The sequence below is a fragment of the Electrophorus electricus genome, chromosome 12 (assembly GCF_041902795.1).
Source record: "Electrophorus electricus isolate QZ-2024a chromosome 12, ASM4190279v1, whole genome shotgun sequence".
NCBI classification, from domain to species: Eukaryota; Metazoa; Chordata; class Actinopteri; order Gymnotiformes; family Gymnotidae; genus Electrophorus; species Electrophorus electricus.
Window position 1 is genome coordinate 12,263,910 of NC_137508.1, and position 13,743 is coordinate 12,277,652.

The 13,743-nt window shown below is 44.6% G+C and overlaps 1 protein-coding gene across 1 annotated transcript; it reads right to left on the reverse strand.

Moving 5' to 3' along the window:
- Nucleotides 1-5,526: 5,526 nt before the first annotated feature.
- calm2a (calmodulin 2a (phosphorylase kinase, delta)) lies at nt 5,527-10,183 on the reverse strand. The gene is made up of 6 exons (XM_027002557.3): nt 10,059-10,183; nt 9,257-9,287; nt 6,909-7,052; nt 6,666-6,772; nt 6,431-6,566; nt 5,527-6,261 (listed from the first exon to the last, which is right to left on the reverse strand). The coding sequence occupies exons 1-6, from the start codon at nt 10,059-10,061 to the stop codon at nt 6,233-6,235; spliced, it is 450 nt and encodes a 149-aa protein (XP_026858358.1). The 5' UTR covers nt 10,062-10,183; the 3' UTR covers nt 5,527-6,232.
- Nucleotides 10,184-13,743: the final 3,560 nt, after the last annotated feature.

Below are 13,743 nucleotides of genomic sequence, written 5' to 3' on the forward strand. Positions count from 1 at the left end.
GCTCTCGCACTCATTTACTGCTCGGGCTTTGTTTGGTCTTGGTGTGCGATGAGGAGTACTAGGGACAGCTGTTTCACTGTGCCACACTGACCTCTTTGTTCCAACTGAATGAGTTATGTGAGCGCAAGAGTCATCACAAAAGCCCGTGTATTATGTGGATGGCCGGCCTACATTCAGTTCGTGGCATAGCTGAGATAGAAGGGCCCAGTGGTAGGGCACAGAGCACGGAGGGTGGAACAGGTCAATAATGAGCTAGTGTTGTTGCCATTTGCAAGCTATGCGCCACACACCACAGCAAAGGACGAGAAGAAAAATGCTTCTGAAACACTCCGATCCAATGAGTCCAGCGAGCGTGGCAATCCGCTTAACAGGGATCACTTTCGTTCGCTCATGTGTGTAATGCAATATGTGTGAGAAAACGAACATGTTAAAATCTAAGGTCATCTGGCTTTTTAATGTTAATGTGAAATCAACGTGTACAGCAGTTTCTTTGAATGCCAAGGGATGTTGTTAAGCACTCGGTGAGATGGATAGGGAGAGGATATGGTGTAGAGGTTTGACTGACAGGTGAGCGTGCAGCATTAAAATACATTATGGAAGAGGGGGCATGGCTCGGGCCCCGGTTGGCCTTGGTGGTGAGCCCAGGGGCCGTCAGCCGTGAGGGCTTGGAGGAGCCTACTGTCAGGACAAAGGAAAGGTGAACTTAGGAGAAAACAAAACCCAGGTCATGTAAAAATAAATAGACGAAACTCGTTTTAGAGGCGTGTGTATACAAGCGCTTGCTGCAGTCCTGTCAGAAATGAATCTCGGGGTGTGAGGGTAGAGTATCTGAGATTCTAGCTCGACGTGAGATTGTGTGGGAGTTATGATCCTGACACTAGTACCCGGTGTTCTTGGGTCAGTTTTCATGTTTATGCCCACTTGTGAAGATGCTGTGAAATGTTCTCAAGTGCAGATTTTAGATCAGTTTCTGATGACGGAGCACTGTAACTCACGGAGCACACGCTGCAGAGGCGAGGCACTGTAGACCTGAAACAGGAGGGTATGCCATTAGCCAGATGGGCTTTCAAGTCTGGAGGAGGTCCCTTTTTCTAAATCCATCAATCAAAATAAAAAAAACACAGAAAAATGGCTTAAACCACAATGCTGGAACAATAGCCCAGAGCGTCCCATAGACCGCGTCCAAGTGCAAACATAGCAATCACATTAGAAGTTGCTCAGGATACGTCTGTTTCCTTCCTGAAAACAAGCATAGCAGCCCGCGCCCACGGGCCTCGGCCACGTTGCTAGGCTCCAGAGGAGCCGCCTGCTACCGTGCGGTGCCACTCGACTCCGCAGGCGGCTTCAACACGATCTGCCGTGCCGTGCCGGGAGGGAGCGAAGCCTGGCTGAGGTGTTAATGCAGGTGTATTTCACAGGGCAACACGGGAAACAGTTGGCACCGCCTGCAGATAACGAGACGCCCTCCAGACGGTGCTCTGGACGGCGCTCCGTGTGAGGTCCCCTCGCGGCCATGCGTGCTGCCACTGAGCTCCAGACCATAATCTTGTTACGGCGGGCGTCGCAGCCTGGGAAAGCTCTGTTCAGATAATTCCATTTGGGAGAGTATCGGCACAGGAAGCTTGCAGTGTGTTATGTGGCGTGAGAATCTCAGCTAGACTCGCAGGGCTGAAGAAGCCTTTTCACATTTGCCTTTCCAATTCAGCTTTCAGGCCAAATATGGGCAAAGCTGATCAAGACTGATAAAGAGTTCAATGTTCAACGGTGAATCAAAGCCTATTGTTGCGGAACAATTTACTTGCGTTTACAAAAAACACATGCCTGGCTTGTGTTGCTTAGTAACATTAACTCTAGAAAATATGTAACTCTAAACATATTTTTGTCTTCAACATGAAATTTCAATATGAAAATAAAAGTTTTATTATCAGGTGTTTCATGGAAAGGTGATGGTGAAAGAAATTTGTTGTTGCAATTTGTTGTGCTGTTCTGTCTCTATGCTCAGCAAACAGTGACTGATGATTTTCTGTTAATTGAGGAATAAAATAATATTCTGGTTTATTATGAATAGCCAATATTATTATTTAACCACTTCAGTCACAACATAGACTATTTTTCAACTTGGCTCTCAAAATGAAGAAAATGACCACAGATATACAGCGGTGCTTGAAAGTTTATTTCTGCATAAATTTGACCTAAAACTTCATCAGATTGTCTCACAAGTCCTAAACACAGACAAAGAGAACCAAATCAAGCAAATGGGATAAAAATATTATACACATTCAATTATTTGTTGAGTACAATGATACAAAATTCCATTTGTGATATACATAATATATATGTGAGTGGCAAAAAACCTTTAGGATTAGCAGAAAATTTGAAGAATAAATTTGAGGTTGTGTCAATCAATAGGATGATAAACATGTGAGTGGTTTTATTTAAAGAACAGGGATCTAGCCACGTCTGATCATCACAAGACATTTGTGGAAGTATATCATTCTGGTGAAGTTTTAAATCAAATTTATGCAACTTTTGCTTCTCAACATGTCTCAAGTGTCTTACAAAAGATGCTGCATTCCAACCAGTCAAAGCCCTCACACTCGGCCTAATGCAACCCAAAGAGGGTTTTAGCCGCCTGCGGTTCTGTCGTGGGAAGACAGATGCCAAACACGCTCATGGATCCACCCGGCATGGACTCGCTCCACAGCGGAGCTGCTGCCTCAGAGTTCACTGCCAGCCGAGCAACATAACGCATGCCCATGCCCAACATCCAGGAAAATGGACAAATACAAAAGGAAATCCCAAATATATGTCGACGGTCCGATGCAGAGAGCTTTTTGTTTCTCACAGAAAGCGGATATTTGCGGGAAGGAAGCTGAGCCTCTGCGTGGCCGGAGCGGGACATCGCGTGGCTGCCAGGGGAGAGGGGAGGGAAGAGAGAGAGACTAGTCACGGCAGGGGGATACAGTGCAGAGAAACCAGGAGCTGGGAGTTGAAAGCGGTTTCGGACGGAAGGGGAAAACGGCCATTTTACGTGTTACAGTGTGTGTTGCACGATGACAAACCACACCTGGGGGTGTATTTAATTAAGAGTGAATGCTTACTTGCAAGGTAGTATGGGAAAAGGCATCTTGGTCACAACATAATAGCTTGGGCACAGGACTGTGTCATTCGTTGACGTTTATTTTTCTGACCCATTCGTTTGGAAGTGAACAATAGTTTGTAGAACCCTGCCTTGCCACAGCACAGATTCCACAGAGGCCAGTGCTGACAGGACATGCAGGTAGCACTCCCAACATGAGTGCACACACATTCGTGCTGACCCACCTTATCCCATATCCCCAGGACGCGGTGGTCTGGTTTGTGGGACATTCTTGCTGAGGAGATGATTGGGTAGAATCAGTGAAATGACAAGCCCCTGGCGGGAGCATGGCTCCGTTCCACACACGAGCAAAGCAGCCCGTGCCCTCGAAGCCAGTGGTCGTCTGCTCAGTGTTGAGGCTGGCCTCCTCTGTGAAATTTCACGAGCTGTAGGTGACAGGGATTGGTGTGTTCTGGAAAAAAGAAAAGTAGCCTTGTAGCCTGACAGAAATGATTATTATATGTATGTACAGCTCTTGGTTATTTAACGCTGACAGTGGTAATAGATGGTTAGAGGAAAATAGCCTTTCTGGTTTGGAATATCTAATAGTATTAGCCCTTACCATGTCATTAACTACTTCAATCCAACTGGCTGTTTCTCTCAGTGGAAAAACTTTCAAAAGAAAGCAATCATCAGGCTCTTTCAACCAGCCACTTCTGTCCGTCAGTTCTTATTTCTCAAGGTCTTGAAAAAACACATGGTATGGTTTTATTATTTATTTATTTATTTCAAAACCACATTGGTGGTAGACCCAAGTCTTTCAGCTTTCCCTTATAATGTAACGATGCAGAAACAGCCTTCCGAGTGACGTTAGGGCTCTTTCCCGGCCATGAGAAACCACCCTCCTCTCTTAGATGACTGTTGGTAAACATTCCTCGCACTGTCACTCGGTTCATGTCTCTGTCAGCTCTCACACCAAAGGCTATCTGATGTCGAGAAGGAGGCACCCTCCCATAGCCCGTAGGCTGACGGTGGTTGCTTAGGTACGGGCAAATAATGGGCTTTGGTGTTTACCTATTAATCAGTCCACTGAATTTGTGTATCCGTTAATGCTTTATGGCCAGCGTCTTTTACCAGTGGTCATATTATCCTTTGTAATGTGTAATGTGAAACTCTGGATTGTTTTTGACTTAACCAGTCAGTAAAGAGAACTAATTTTCAGAACCAAAACTATGCCAGTAACAGAGAAAGTGTACTTTCAAACAAGACAAAAGTTCTGGATGCATGTAGTTTATTGCTTTAAAATGATGACACTTTTAAGAATGGGCAAATTTTTTAAGATACCTAAAAGGAAATGTGACATTATTTTAATTTATTTTTTTTATCATACCCAATTAATTTGCACAGGCTAATAATAATCTCCCATGAGCTCCTTCAAACCTGCTTCCGTGCCCATGTAGCAATGCGTGATATGGTGCAGTAATCACAACGTGTCAATTAATTTGGTGAAGGGTTGTCCTCTGTTCATTGCATCATCTCCAGTCTGCTACGATCTCTATGGGAGCTGTTGGGGCATAATGTTCTGTTCTGTTGCTAGGCTACCTGGAACATAATGCTTACAAGTAGCTACAGTTAGGCCTTATGTTTATTCATCGTCAGACCTGTCTCATGTACCAGTGAACATGAACACGTAAGGTCTAATGACATTGTGCACGCTGTGTAAGTTCACTCATTCCAGTTACGTGTGGCCATATCAGAGCTTCTGTGGAGTCCTCTGTAGCTGTAGAGGTTCTGGAAGTTTTTGTCTTAGTTGTTTTTATTTCTTTCATTTCAAATTTATTTGTCCATTTCACAACCATCAGCATCTCCCTGAAGAGTTTATGACATGCATGTTTTGTGCCACGTCTGCTACAAATGTAGCCAAGTTCTGTTCCTTGGTGGTTTTAATTAAATGGGCGAGTTACTTTATTAACATAGGAAATTACCCTAAACTGTATATATATCTTCTCAGTAAAATGGCCTTCTCTAAACCAACCAAGCTTTGTAAATCCTATCCCCCCGCCCCCTTTGAAAATCCCACTGAAATGTTTGTCCTTGTAAACCACAGGTTCGCGTTAGTTGTCAAACAAATGGAATGAAATACAAAAGATGACGTGTACCAGAGTTTTTCATTCAAGAGTACTTTAATGAATGTTTATTTTGCTTTGACAAGGAGGCCTTAACTCCCATCCTATCCTGTGATTACACATAGTAATTTGACCAGTTGACTCAGATACATTGTTATGATGATTTACAAATGAACCATTTCTACTACAATAATTGTAAACATTCTGGTTGATGTAACTGGCGAGTTGACTGAAGTGATCCAATCAGCGGAGGGATACAGAACGGTCAGTATAGTTTCGACTCATCTGGGCCTTAAGGATGCTTTACAAAACAAGGAAACCTTTTCAAATCTGGGTTGTAAATTTTATTGGAAAACAAAAATATACAACTTGGAATGGATTATTTGAGGCATGACAATGCCATTAAGCTGTTTAAAAAAAGGAAGGAAAAAACTAAAGAAAATGAAAGTGAATAAAACATTAAAAAGCATCATAAGATTCAAACAAGTTCTCTGGTACAGAACAGCAGATACAAAAAGTTTATGTATGAGTATCTAGAAGATACACCCGTGTCTTTTTTTTATTTATTTTTCTTTTTTTTTTTTTGTAGTAGTGCAATGCTGATAAATTTCATATATATTATATACTTTGTCCATAGTCCATGCAGAGTTACTCCTCTACATTGTTGCCCTGCCAACGTTGTTGCCAAGTGACAAGACGGCTGGCAGGTCTCCGTTCTTGCTACGCATCGGGTGAGGGACAGACAGGCGTGACGTGCAGGTTTTTTTGTTGGGGTTTTTTGTTTTTGTTTTGTTTTTGCACGTCACCGCCTCCTTTTTGCCGCAACAAGCACCTGATCGTGTAACCGCACCGTCACTCCAAAAACACGATGACAGCAAAAGAAAGAGACATGGAGTTAGATCCTATGCAGTTTACATGCAGTTCCTTTGGACAGCCGGGGGGGAGGGAGAACTTAACGGTTTACAGATAAATTAAACAGAAAAAAAGGCAAATTTTTTATAGAAGAAAGAGGATCTGTACAAGGCTTTCACTTCGCCGTCATCATCTGTACAAACTCTGTGGAGACAAAGAATGCCATTAGACTCGACTCTGTGGAAAACACACACACAAATGGGACGACACAGGTGTGTGACAACCGGCCAGCAATTACTCCTTAATCCCAATTGTGTTACAGAAACCTCAAGACCCTGTCCATGAAGTGACATGGGTGTGAAGCGAGACTCACCTTCGTAGTTCACTTGACCATCTCCGTCAATGTCTGCTTCTCTGATCATCTCGTCGACCTCCTCGTCGGTCAGCTTCTCTCCCAGATTCGTCATCACGTGACGGAGCTCAGCGGCGCTGATGTAGCCGTTCCCATCCTAGGACGGGTGGGGAGGGAGCGGCTGGGGTTTAGGAGGACTGCACTGGTGTAAGTGAATACTGCTGTTAGCGGCTCTGCTGCCGAAGCGACGCAGTACCTTGTCAAAGACACGGAATGCTTCTCTGATCTCTTCCTCGCTGTCTGTGTCCTTCATCTTCCTCGCCATCATTGTCAGGAACTCAGGAAAGTCTATCGTCCCATTCCCTGTGTTGCAGGGGTTGGGGGTGGGGTGGCAGGGGACATCAGATCAAAGTGTTCTCGGTATAAACCACCAATTGCACGTGTGTGTGTGTGTGTGTGTGCGCGTGCGTATGTGTGTGTGTGGGTCTCATTATGTTACCATCAGCATCCACTTCATTGATCATGTCCTGAAGCTCAGCTTCCGTTGGGTTCTGGCCCAGAGAGCGCATGACCGTGCCCAACTCTTTGGTTGTGATAGTGCCATCTCCATCTTTGTCAAAGAGTGAGAATGCCTCTTTGAATTCTGCAGGGGGGGGCGGGGATTGGAGTGGCAAAGAAAAAACATGCCACTGAAACAAAAGGCATAAAAAAAAAACCATAGAAAATGCCTAACAGATGAAAAACAAAAAAACAAAAAAAACAAAACACATCTGCAGGTCCCTTTTACAGAAAGAAAATTCCACATCTACGTTACACCTGCTTGCATGGACGAGTAACCATAAAAGGAGAGGGGGGATAAATAAATTCCACTTCAGAGTCCTTCACTGCTGTGGGAGCATGCCAAAACACTTGCTGCCTAATCAGGTCCCATCTATGTCCCTGTGCAGCCAGCTGCCGCAGTTCGAATGCACCAACATCCCAACCAGTGCCCAAGTTTATAATTCATGTGCATTAATCTAAGAGATCATTTGGAAAGTGGGCAGTCAGCACCCATGCGCACACAGTGAGGAGGACCAAAGGCCTGGTATGTCTGCAATGTGACGGGCCGAGCCACATTGAGCTAGGGCATGAGGCAGCTTGTCGGCGCCATGGCAACTGTACCCCGTGCTCTGGTTCCAGCATTCGTTACTCACGCCTATCGAACAAGCTGTCCAACAAGATGGCAGTCCTTTGTTATTAAGCACTTTACACTACGAGGTCAGATGACCAAGGCCCTTTGAACCCTGCTTCTCTGTAACGTGAACATGAGTTTGTGTTGTGCATGGTTAGTAATTATAGCTGAGTCACTCACGTAACTAATGCAGAACATTTTTTTTAATTATATGGTAGGTGTTTCTTTCTGGCAAAAACAGAAACAGCAGTGGCTTCCATAGCCAAGAGAAGGCAATCTAGACAAAAATCCAAAGTGCTGGAATATAACTCCACTGTGACAGGTCCTTACATAAACCTGCTACTGTTACATCACACTGTCCTCAAAAGAACTCACAACTGAAGAATTACTTTGCCATGCACTAGAACATCAACCCACAGAGACCGTTTCTATGGAGATCAGTGTGACCTCACCCTGTTCCTATGGAGACAAGCTACCGAGACCTAGAATGCACCAGATCCAAAGCTAAATTTCCACTGAACTGACAAGATCTTGATTTGTGACCTCACAGCTAGTTGCATCTCTTCCCACCATAATCTCACAGAGAAACATGGAAACACCGCTGTGAACACACAATCTCTCCATGGACACACGCACATACAACTCATGTGCCTAAGTCCCAGCAGACACTGTGACTTCACCATTGCCATGGAGACAGACCACTGTGACCTAAATGATAGCAATCTGGGTTCAGATTTTCCACTGTGACCAAACACCAATCACCATTAGTGATAATGGTCCTGAAAAGAGGATTTTTTTAAAACTTCAAGACCATAGCACCCAGATTATGGGCTGGAATCTGACAATCTGCACATTTTAGGCCTGGAGGGCAGGGCCAGTGCTCCATTTAGGACAACTGAGCATTCTAGTTACAGTTTTGACTAGATAAGGAACTGAACCATCCTTCACTTCATTGGAACACCCTTTATCCATATTTGTGTTGCATCACACTCCATCCAACTGGAATTGCTAATACAATAAAGACCTATACTATTAATAACTATGAAAATTCTAAAGAATTATGGTCTTGCACAAATGGCAAAAAAAAGACAAGCAACAACAAATAAACCAATGTAATTTTATAAAATTGACATCAACACAAAACTACTTTAACTAAACTGTCCAGTGCAGACAAATTCAGAAAAAGAAAAAGAAAAAAACCTTTAGGTTATATTCCACTGCTTAGAAATCACAGAGATATGGGTCTAGGATCACCAATCGAAGGTATCCATTTGTTAATCTAAGTGGCTAAACAAATAAGAGAAGTCATTTCAGTTGGTGGCCAGACGTGCGGTTCAACAGCGGACACACCCTAGTTGCTCAGCCTGGTTATCAGCTCCCTCCGACATCCCAGTGTGTGCTCAATTTAAAAACTAAACCATGCGCAGTAAAATGCAAAATACCGCCAGCGACTCGTCTCCCTGCATCTAAAAGCTCGTTGTTATTAGCGCAAAGCGCCACCACAGCCCGTCCATTCATTCGGCTTCGACATTCCCAGCACGGTTTAAGGCATGCCATAAAAGGCAAAAATATAAATCCAACGGAGAGGGTGGGGGTAGGGGGGGTGGAGTAGGTGGAAAACCACGGGAATCCACACCACCAGCCACGTGCCAACGGTCGGGACGGTAAAAGCTTACCGGCAATCTGCTCCTCTGTCAGCTGGTCAGCCTGCCAAGAATGAAAGGAAGAACAAAAGACATGTAAAACCATTCAACAGGGTCACCCGCCTTCACCTAGACATGATGCACCCATTCTTTTCCCCCGTGGGCTCTAAGCCGGCGGTCTGCAAAAGAGACGTGCAAAACATCGCATCCTACTGCAGCCAGTGGCGCAGTCCCGCTTCACCAGTCAGAGGGTCTCGGTGGTCTCTTAACGCACAAGGAATACTTCATCATAGAATCTAAACCCAAATGACTATAACGCCTGACAATTCCGCCGATACATAGCCGTCAAAAGAGCGCATGTAGTCCACCTACTCAGAAAATGCGTCACACAGTTGATGCTCAAGTTCAGTGGAGAACTATAATATATAAATATTATATAACAATTACGGAATCCATTTTGCAAGCCGTTACACTGTAACAACATTGTAACACTGCATACAGTTGAACATATTTCTATCGGCTACCCAGGGGATGGAGAAAGAACAGATTTCTCTATGCTAACGAGTGAAATTAAATAAAAATAGTGACGGGCGTCCTAGACAATATAACCAGACATAAAATGACCTGCCACACAACATTGCCACTGATGAATCAGGACAGCAGTTTTACCGGATTAGGCGCAACATGTCGCTACCCATTCTAAACCGATGTTCCGCAGACGGACGCATTTTGCTTCCCGATCCTGGGCAACAATATCACATCTTAGGGAGAGTTTATACCTCGTCTTAAATGAAATTAAATCATAACAACATTATAAACAGAGACGGTAACTTACCATCGCGTCGTTTTAGCAAATGTAGCTCCACAAGTACACCACTTCGCAGCTGGCAAACAAACAGGATGCAATAAAAGACGGCTTGACGCGCCTTTAATGGTAGGTTGGAAACTCCTCCCCGTTTTCTGTTCGTCCGCCAACACGCTTCCTTCTGGATGACAATGGACTCCCAAAAAGGCTCGCAATTTTGGCATTCGATGGTACGATAAGGTTGTTTAGAAGCCCCACTCAGATTCGCTTAATAAAAAGCAATTAAAAGCTGCAAAAAAATAAGTACAAATGCGTGTTTCGCGCCGGAACTACCTTAGGGCGGAAAGATACATTCTGCTAGTCTGTAATTCGTCCAGCGCCGCACAGGCCGCTGTAGTAAGAAGAGGTGGCTTGTGATTGGTGTGTTTGTACCTGCAATGCGTCACTCGCTTAGACTTGCGCTGAGCTGCATTCCTAGTTAGTCTTATAGGCTACATGAACTTAGCGAGGGGCTACATAGATTTCACATGGAGATGGGGTGGCAATTCTCAGCATCATATTTATGGACAGGACGCCATTCATTTGAATAATCAGTATAGTGTGAAGTTCCTTCTGTTCCTTATGGGCTCTAAAACATTTGTGGAAAAACTAGTCAAAGAGAAATAACTTTTAACAAATAAACATTATTATAATTCCTACAAATAATAAATAAATTTTAAAAACCCACATTATTTGTGCAGTATTTAATACTACACACATTAAAAGGAACTATCTAAGCATATCCAAAGCACAGTGTATCCAGAGTAGCCCTTTAGGATATTCTGAAAAAAATATCTAGCTTTACCCTACACTGTAAAAAAGAGCTGAGCATTAGTTCTACAGTACAATCCATTTAATTTCTTTATCAGGTTGATTTAGTAATGCGGGCTGGCAGGGCTCTGCTTTCCTCTACATGCAGGGTTGGGCCGGGGGCTGGGGAGACAGCAAACGGCAACAAAAAAACTAGATTAAGTCTTTAAAAGTACAGCAACTTAAAAGACCGTGGGTGAATCAGAACTTCCAAAGCATACTGAACTGTGGGGCTCAGAGGAAATACCAGCCAGCACTTGATTTCGCTGGGTTCGGAGGGGCCCTTGACGTGAGCGTACACGTGTGTCATCGTGCCAGATGTGGTCAGGGAACAGGCAGCAGCAGGAATGCGGGCTTACCGTGGCCTCGCTATGGCCTCACTGTGTTGACTGAGGTGAAGGTAGGATCTGATGGTCCGTTTCTCTATGCTTGGCTGCCCAACATTCTCCCTCAATTCCAGTGGCCACCTGTCTCTAGACGGAGTCCAGAGAAGTCACAGGCGAAAGATTAAAGACTGTGCAGGTGTTGTCGGGGTCAGCACTGAGTTCGCCTTAAGACTGAATGTAGCAGTGTGCCCGACTCCTGCTCCTGGGGTCCTAATTAAGTAAAATGACCCCCATACATATGTACAAACAAACACAACTAAGTTACACGGTCCTTTCTTGTGAATTGAATATTTTGTTCATCTGCAATTACTTTAATATATCCAGATCTAAAATCTAAAAAAGCTAAAATGAGAAGTTGTTTGCCATAGACTTTATTCGGATAGTCATGTAATCGCAGCACTCACACGGTGTTTCATCCCTATGTATCCGTGTCTTTTTTTTGGTACTGACTATTGTAAGCGTCTTTGGGTCCTTGAAAAGCGCTATATAAATACAGTGTATTATTATTATTATGTTCTTTTGAATGTATGTACCACATTTAGCTGACATATAGAAACTTTGAGTCATGTTCATGCAGAGTCACATTCACACCCAAATAGAAAGTAGATCATCAACACCCCACACCCTTCCACCATCACACATCCATCCTGCTCCAATGGCTAAGACAGCTGGTTAGATTCGATCAGACAGCTTTGGTGAACGCCTTGCTCTTGCTGCTGCCTAACCTTCCACACAGTGAGGTCCATTTACTCAAATCTGTTTTTGTGAACTAGGAATGCAACCCACTGTGGAGATTATGCAATACAAGGACAAGAAGACTCATACAGGACCCTGGATACATTGGTAAGAAGTATGACAATCGCCAGATTCTGACTGCTTTGATGCTCAAGCTTGGGTTGGAAGAGACAGTTTGCTGTTAAAAGTCGTGTGTTATCGTAGTGCTGAAATGTTCAGATGTGAACTCAATACCCGGGATTACTTTAAATGGGATTATATTATTCAGTGAGAATGGTAACAGCTTTTCTTTAATGTTTGCCAGCTAGTGTCGATTGGAATAGAGATTGGCTTTGCCCTTTGAATTTCTTGGAACCCTAGATACTTTTTTACACTACATTTGTTCATAGGTTGAAGGTTTCTAATAAAATGATTTATCAGGGGTTTTAAAATCTGAATGCAGCCCATTTGATGTAGAGCAACTAGGTTTCAGCCAAATACTCTGCAAGCATCTCTCATGGACTCATAGGCTGACTACAAGATTTGAAGAGTCACATGAAGAGCTTTTATGGGAATGGAGAATACAAACTTTCCTTCAGGTTTATATATCAAGTGTTACTGTGTCTTCAGCATATACATTTAGGTCTCCTGTTTGTTGCTCCTGTTCTAGAATAGTCACTGATGGTCCACGAGGAGCAAACCTACTGTATGTGGGCTTCAGTGTGAAGGCGAGCCGGCCCATCATTCGGGTCTGTGCTGTTCTAAATGCGTCCTGCTCCTGAAATGACTCACCCTCCTTGGCTCTCCAAGCCCATTTCTCCACTCTCTCCGCTGGGCTCAGCTCTCCCGGAGAGCCAGCGTGGCTGTGGCCCCGTGGATTGGGGGGGGGGGGGGGGGACGAACCTTTATCCAGCAGCGCAACATTCCAGAAGGCAGAGGGGACGGGGAAGGGCGGTCAAGTCGAGGCAGGCCCAGGAGCCGGATGGGGTCGGGCACCGCGCACGCGACCTCCTGCCACGTCATCTTCGCACAAGGGGGGATGGCTCTCGGAGCCGCTGCTCCTGGCCATGCTCGCGTGACGAGGGATCCTCCAGCGGCCTTCTGTCTTCACAGTTGGTCAGGCTTCAAGTCAGTGAGGCCAAGGCCAGCACCTTAGGCCCAGATGCTAGCCCGAGCGATCAGCCAATCCACTATCTCTAATGTATGAGGTCTAACAATGCCCGGGGCTCATGTCACTAATCTCAAGTGCGTGTGGATCTGGAGTCGTGACGGCATAGTGGCCCTTGCGTGGCATTCTCCATCCACCTACATGGAAGTCACCTGCATATTCCAGCAAGATATAGTTGTATACATATTCTCAACCTCTCACTTCTGTTCAGCTGTTTTTTCCGTGCTCAGAGCTGTACTGTTCTCACGTGTCAGTAACATAACTGCAGACACAGCATCAAAAAGCAAAGGCCAGGATTTCCACAGGCGTTGTAAAGAGGCGATAAGGCTTCCACATCATGAAAGACTTCACTTAGAGCTTTATAGGTTTATGGCTGTGTGATAAGTCCCAACAGTGGGCAAAATCCAGCCGGAGGCTCATGAGCACGACGCCTCTCGGCACTGTTACAGTTCCCATGTTATTGATGTGGAGTTATATCATTCCCTGACTTGTATGTAGGCTGCCTGATGTAATAGTGGTCATTAATGTAAGCTGCAGAGGGCGGCGGGGGAAGGGGGTAGAGTTTCTTGCAGTTGAACGTCAGAGATATAAGATGAAT

What these genes read in the sequence shown, in the direction of transcription:
- calm2a (XM_027002557.3), bottom strand. An exon ending in CAATGAAGTGGATGCTGATG is followed by an intron (nt 6,773 to 6,908) that starts GTAACATAATGA and finishes CCTGCAACACAG; the next exon opens with GGAATGGGACGATAGACTTT. An exon ending in TGGTCAAGTGAACTACGAAG is followed by an intron (nt 6,262 to 6,430) that starts GTGAGTCTCGCT and finishes TTGTCTCCACAG; the next exon opens with AGTTTGTACAGATGATGACG.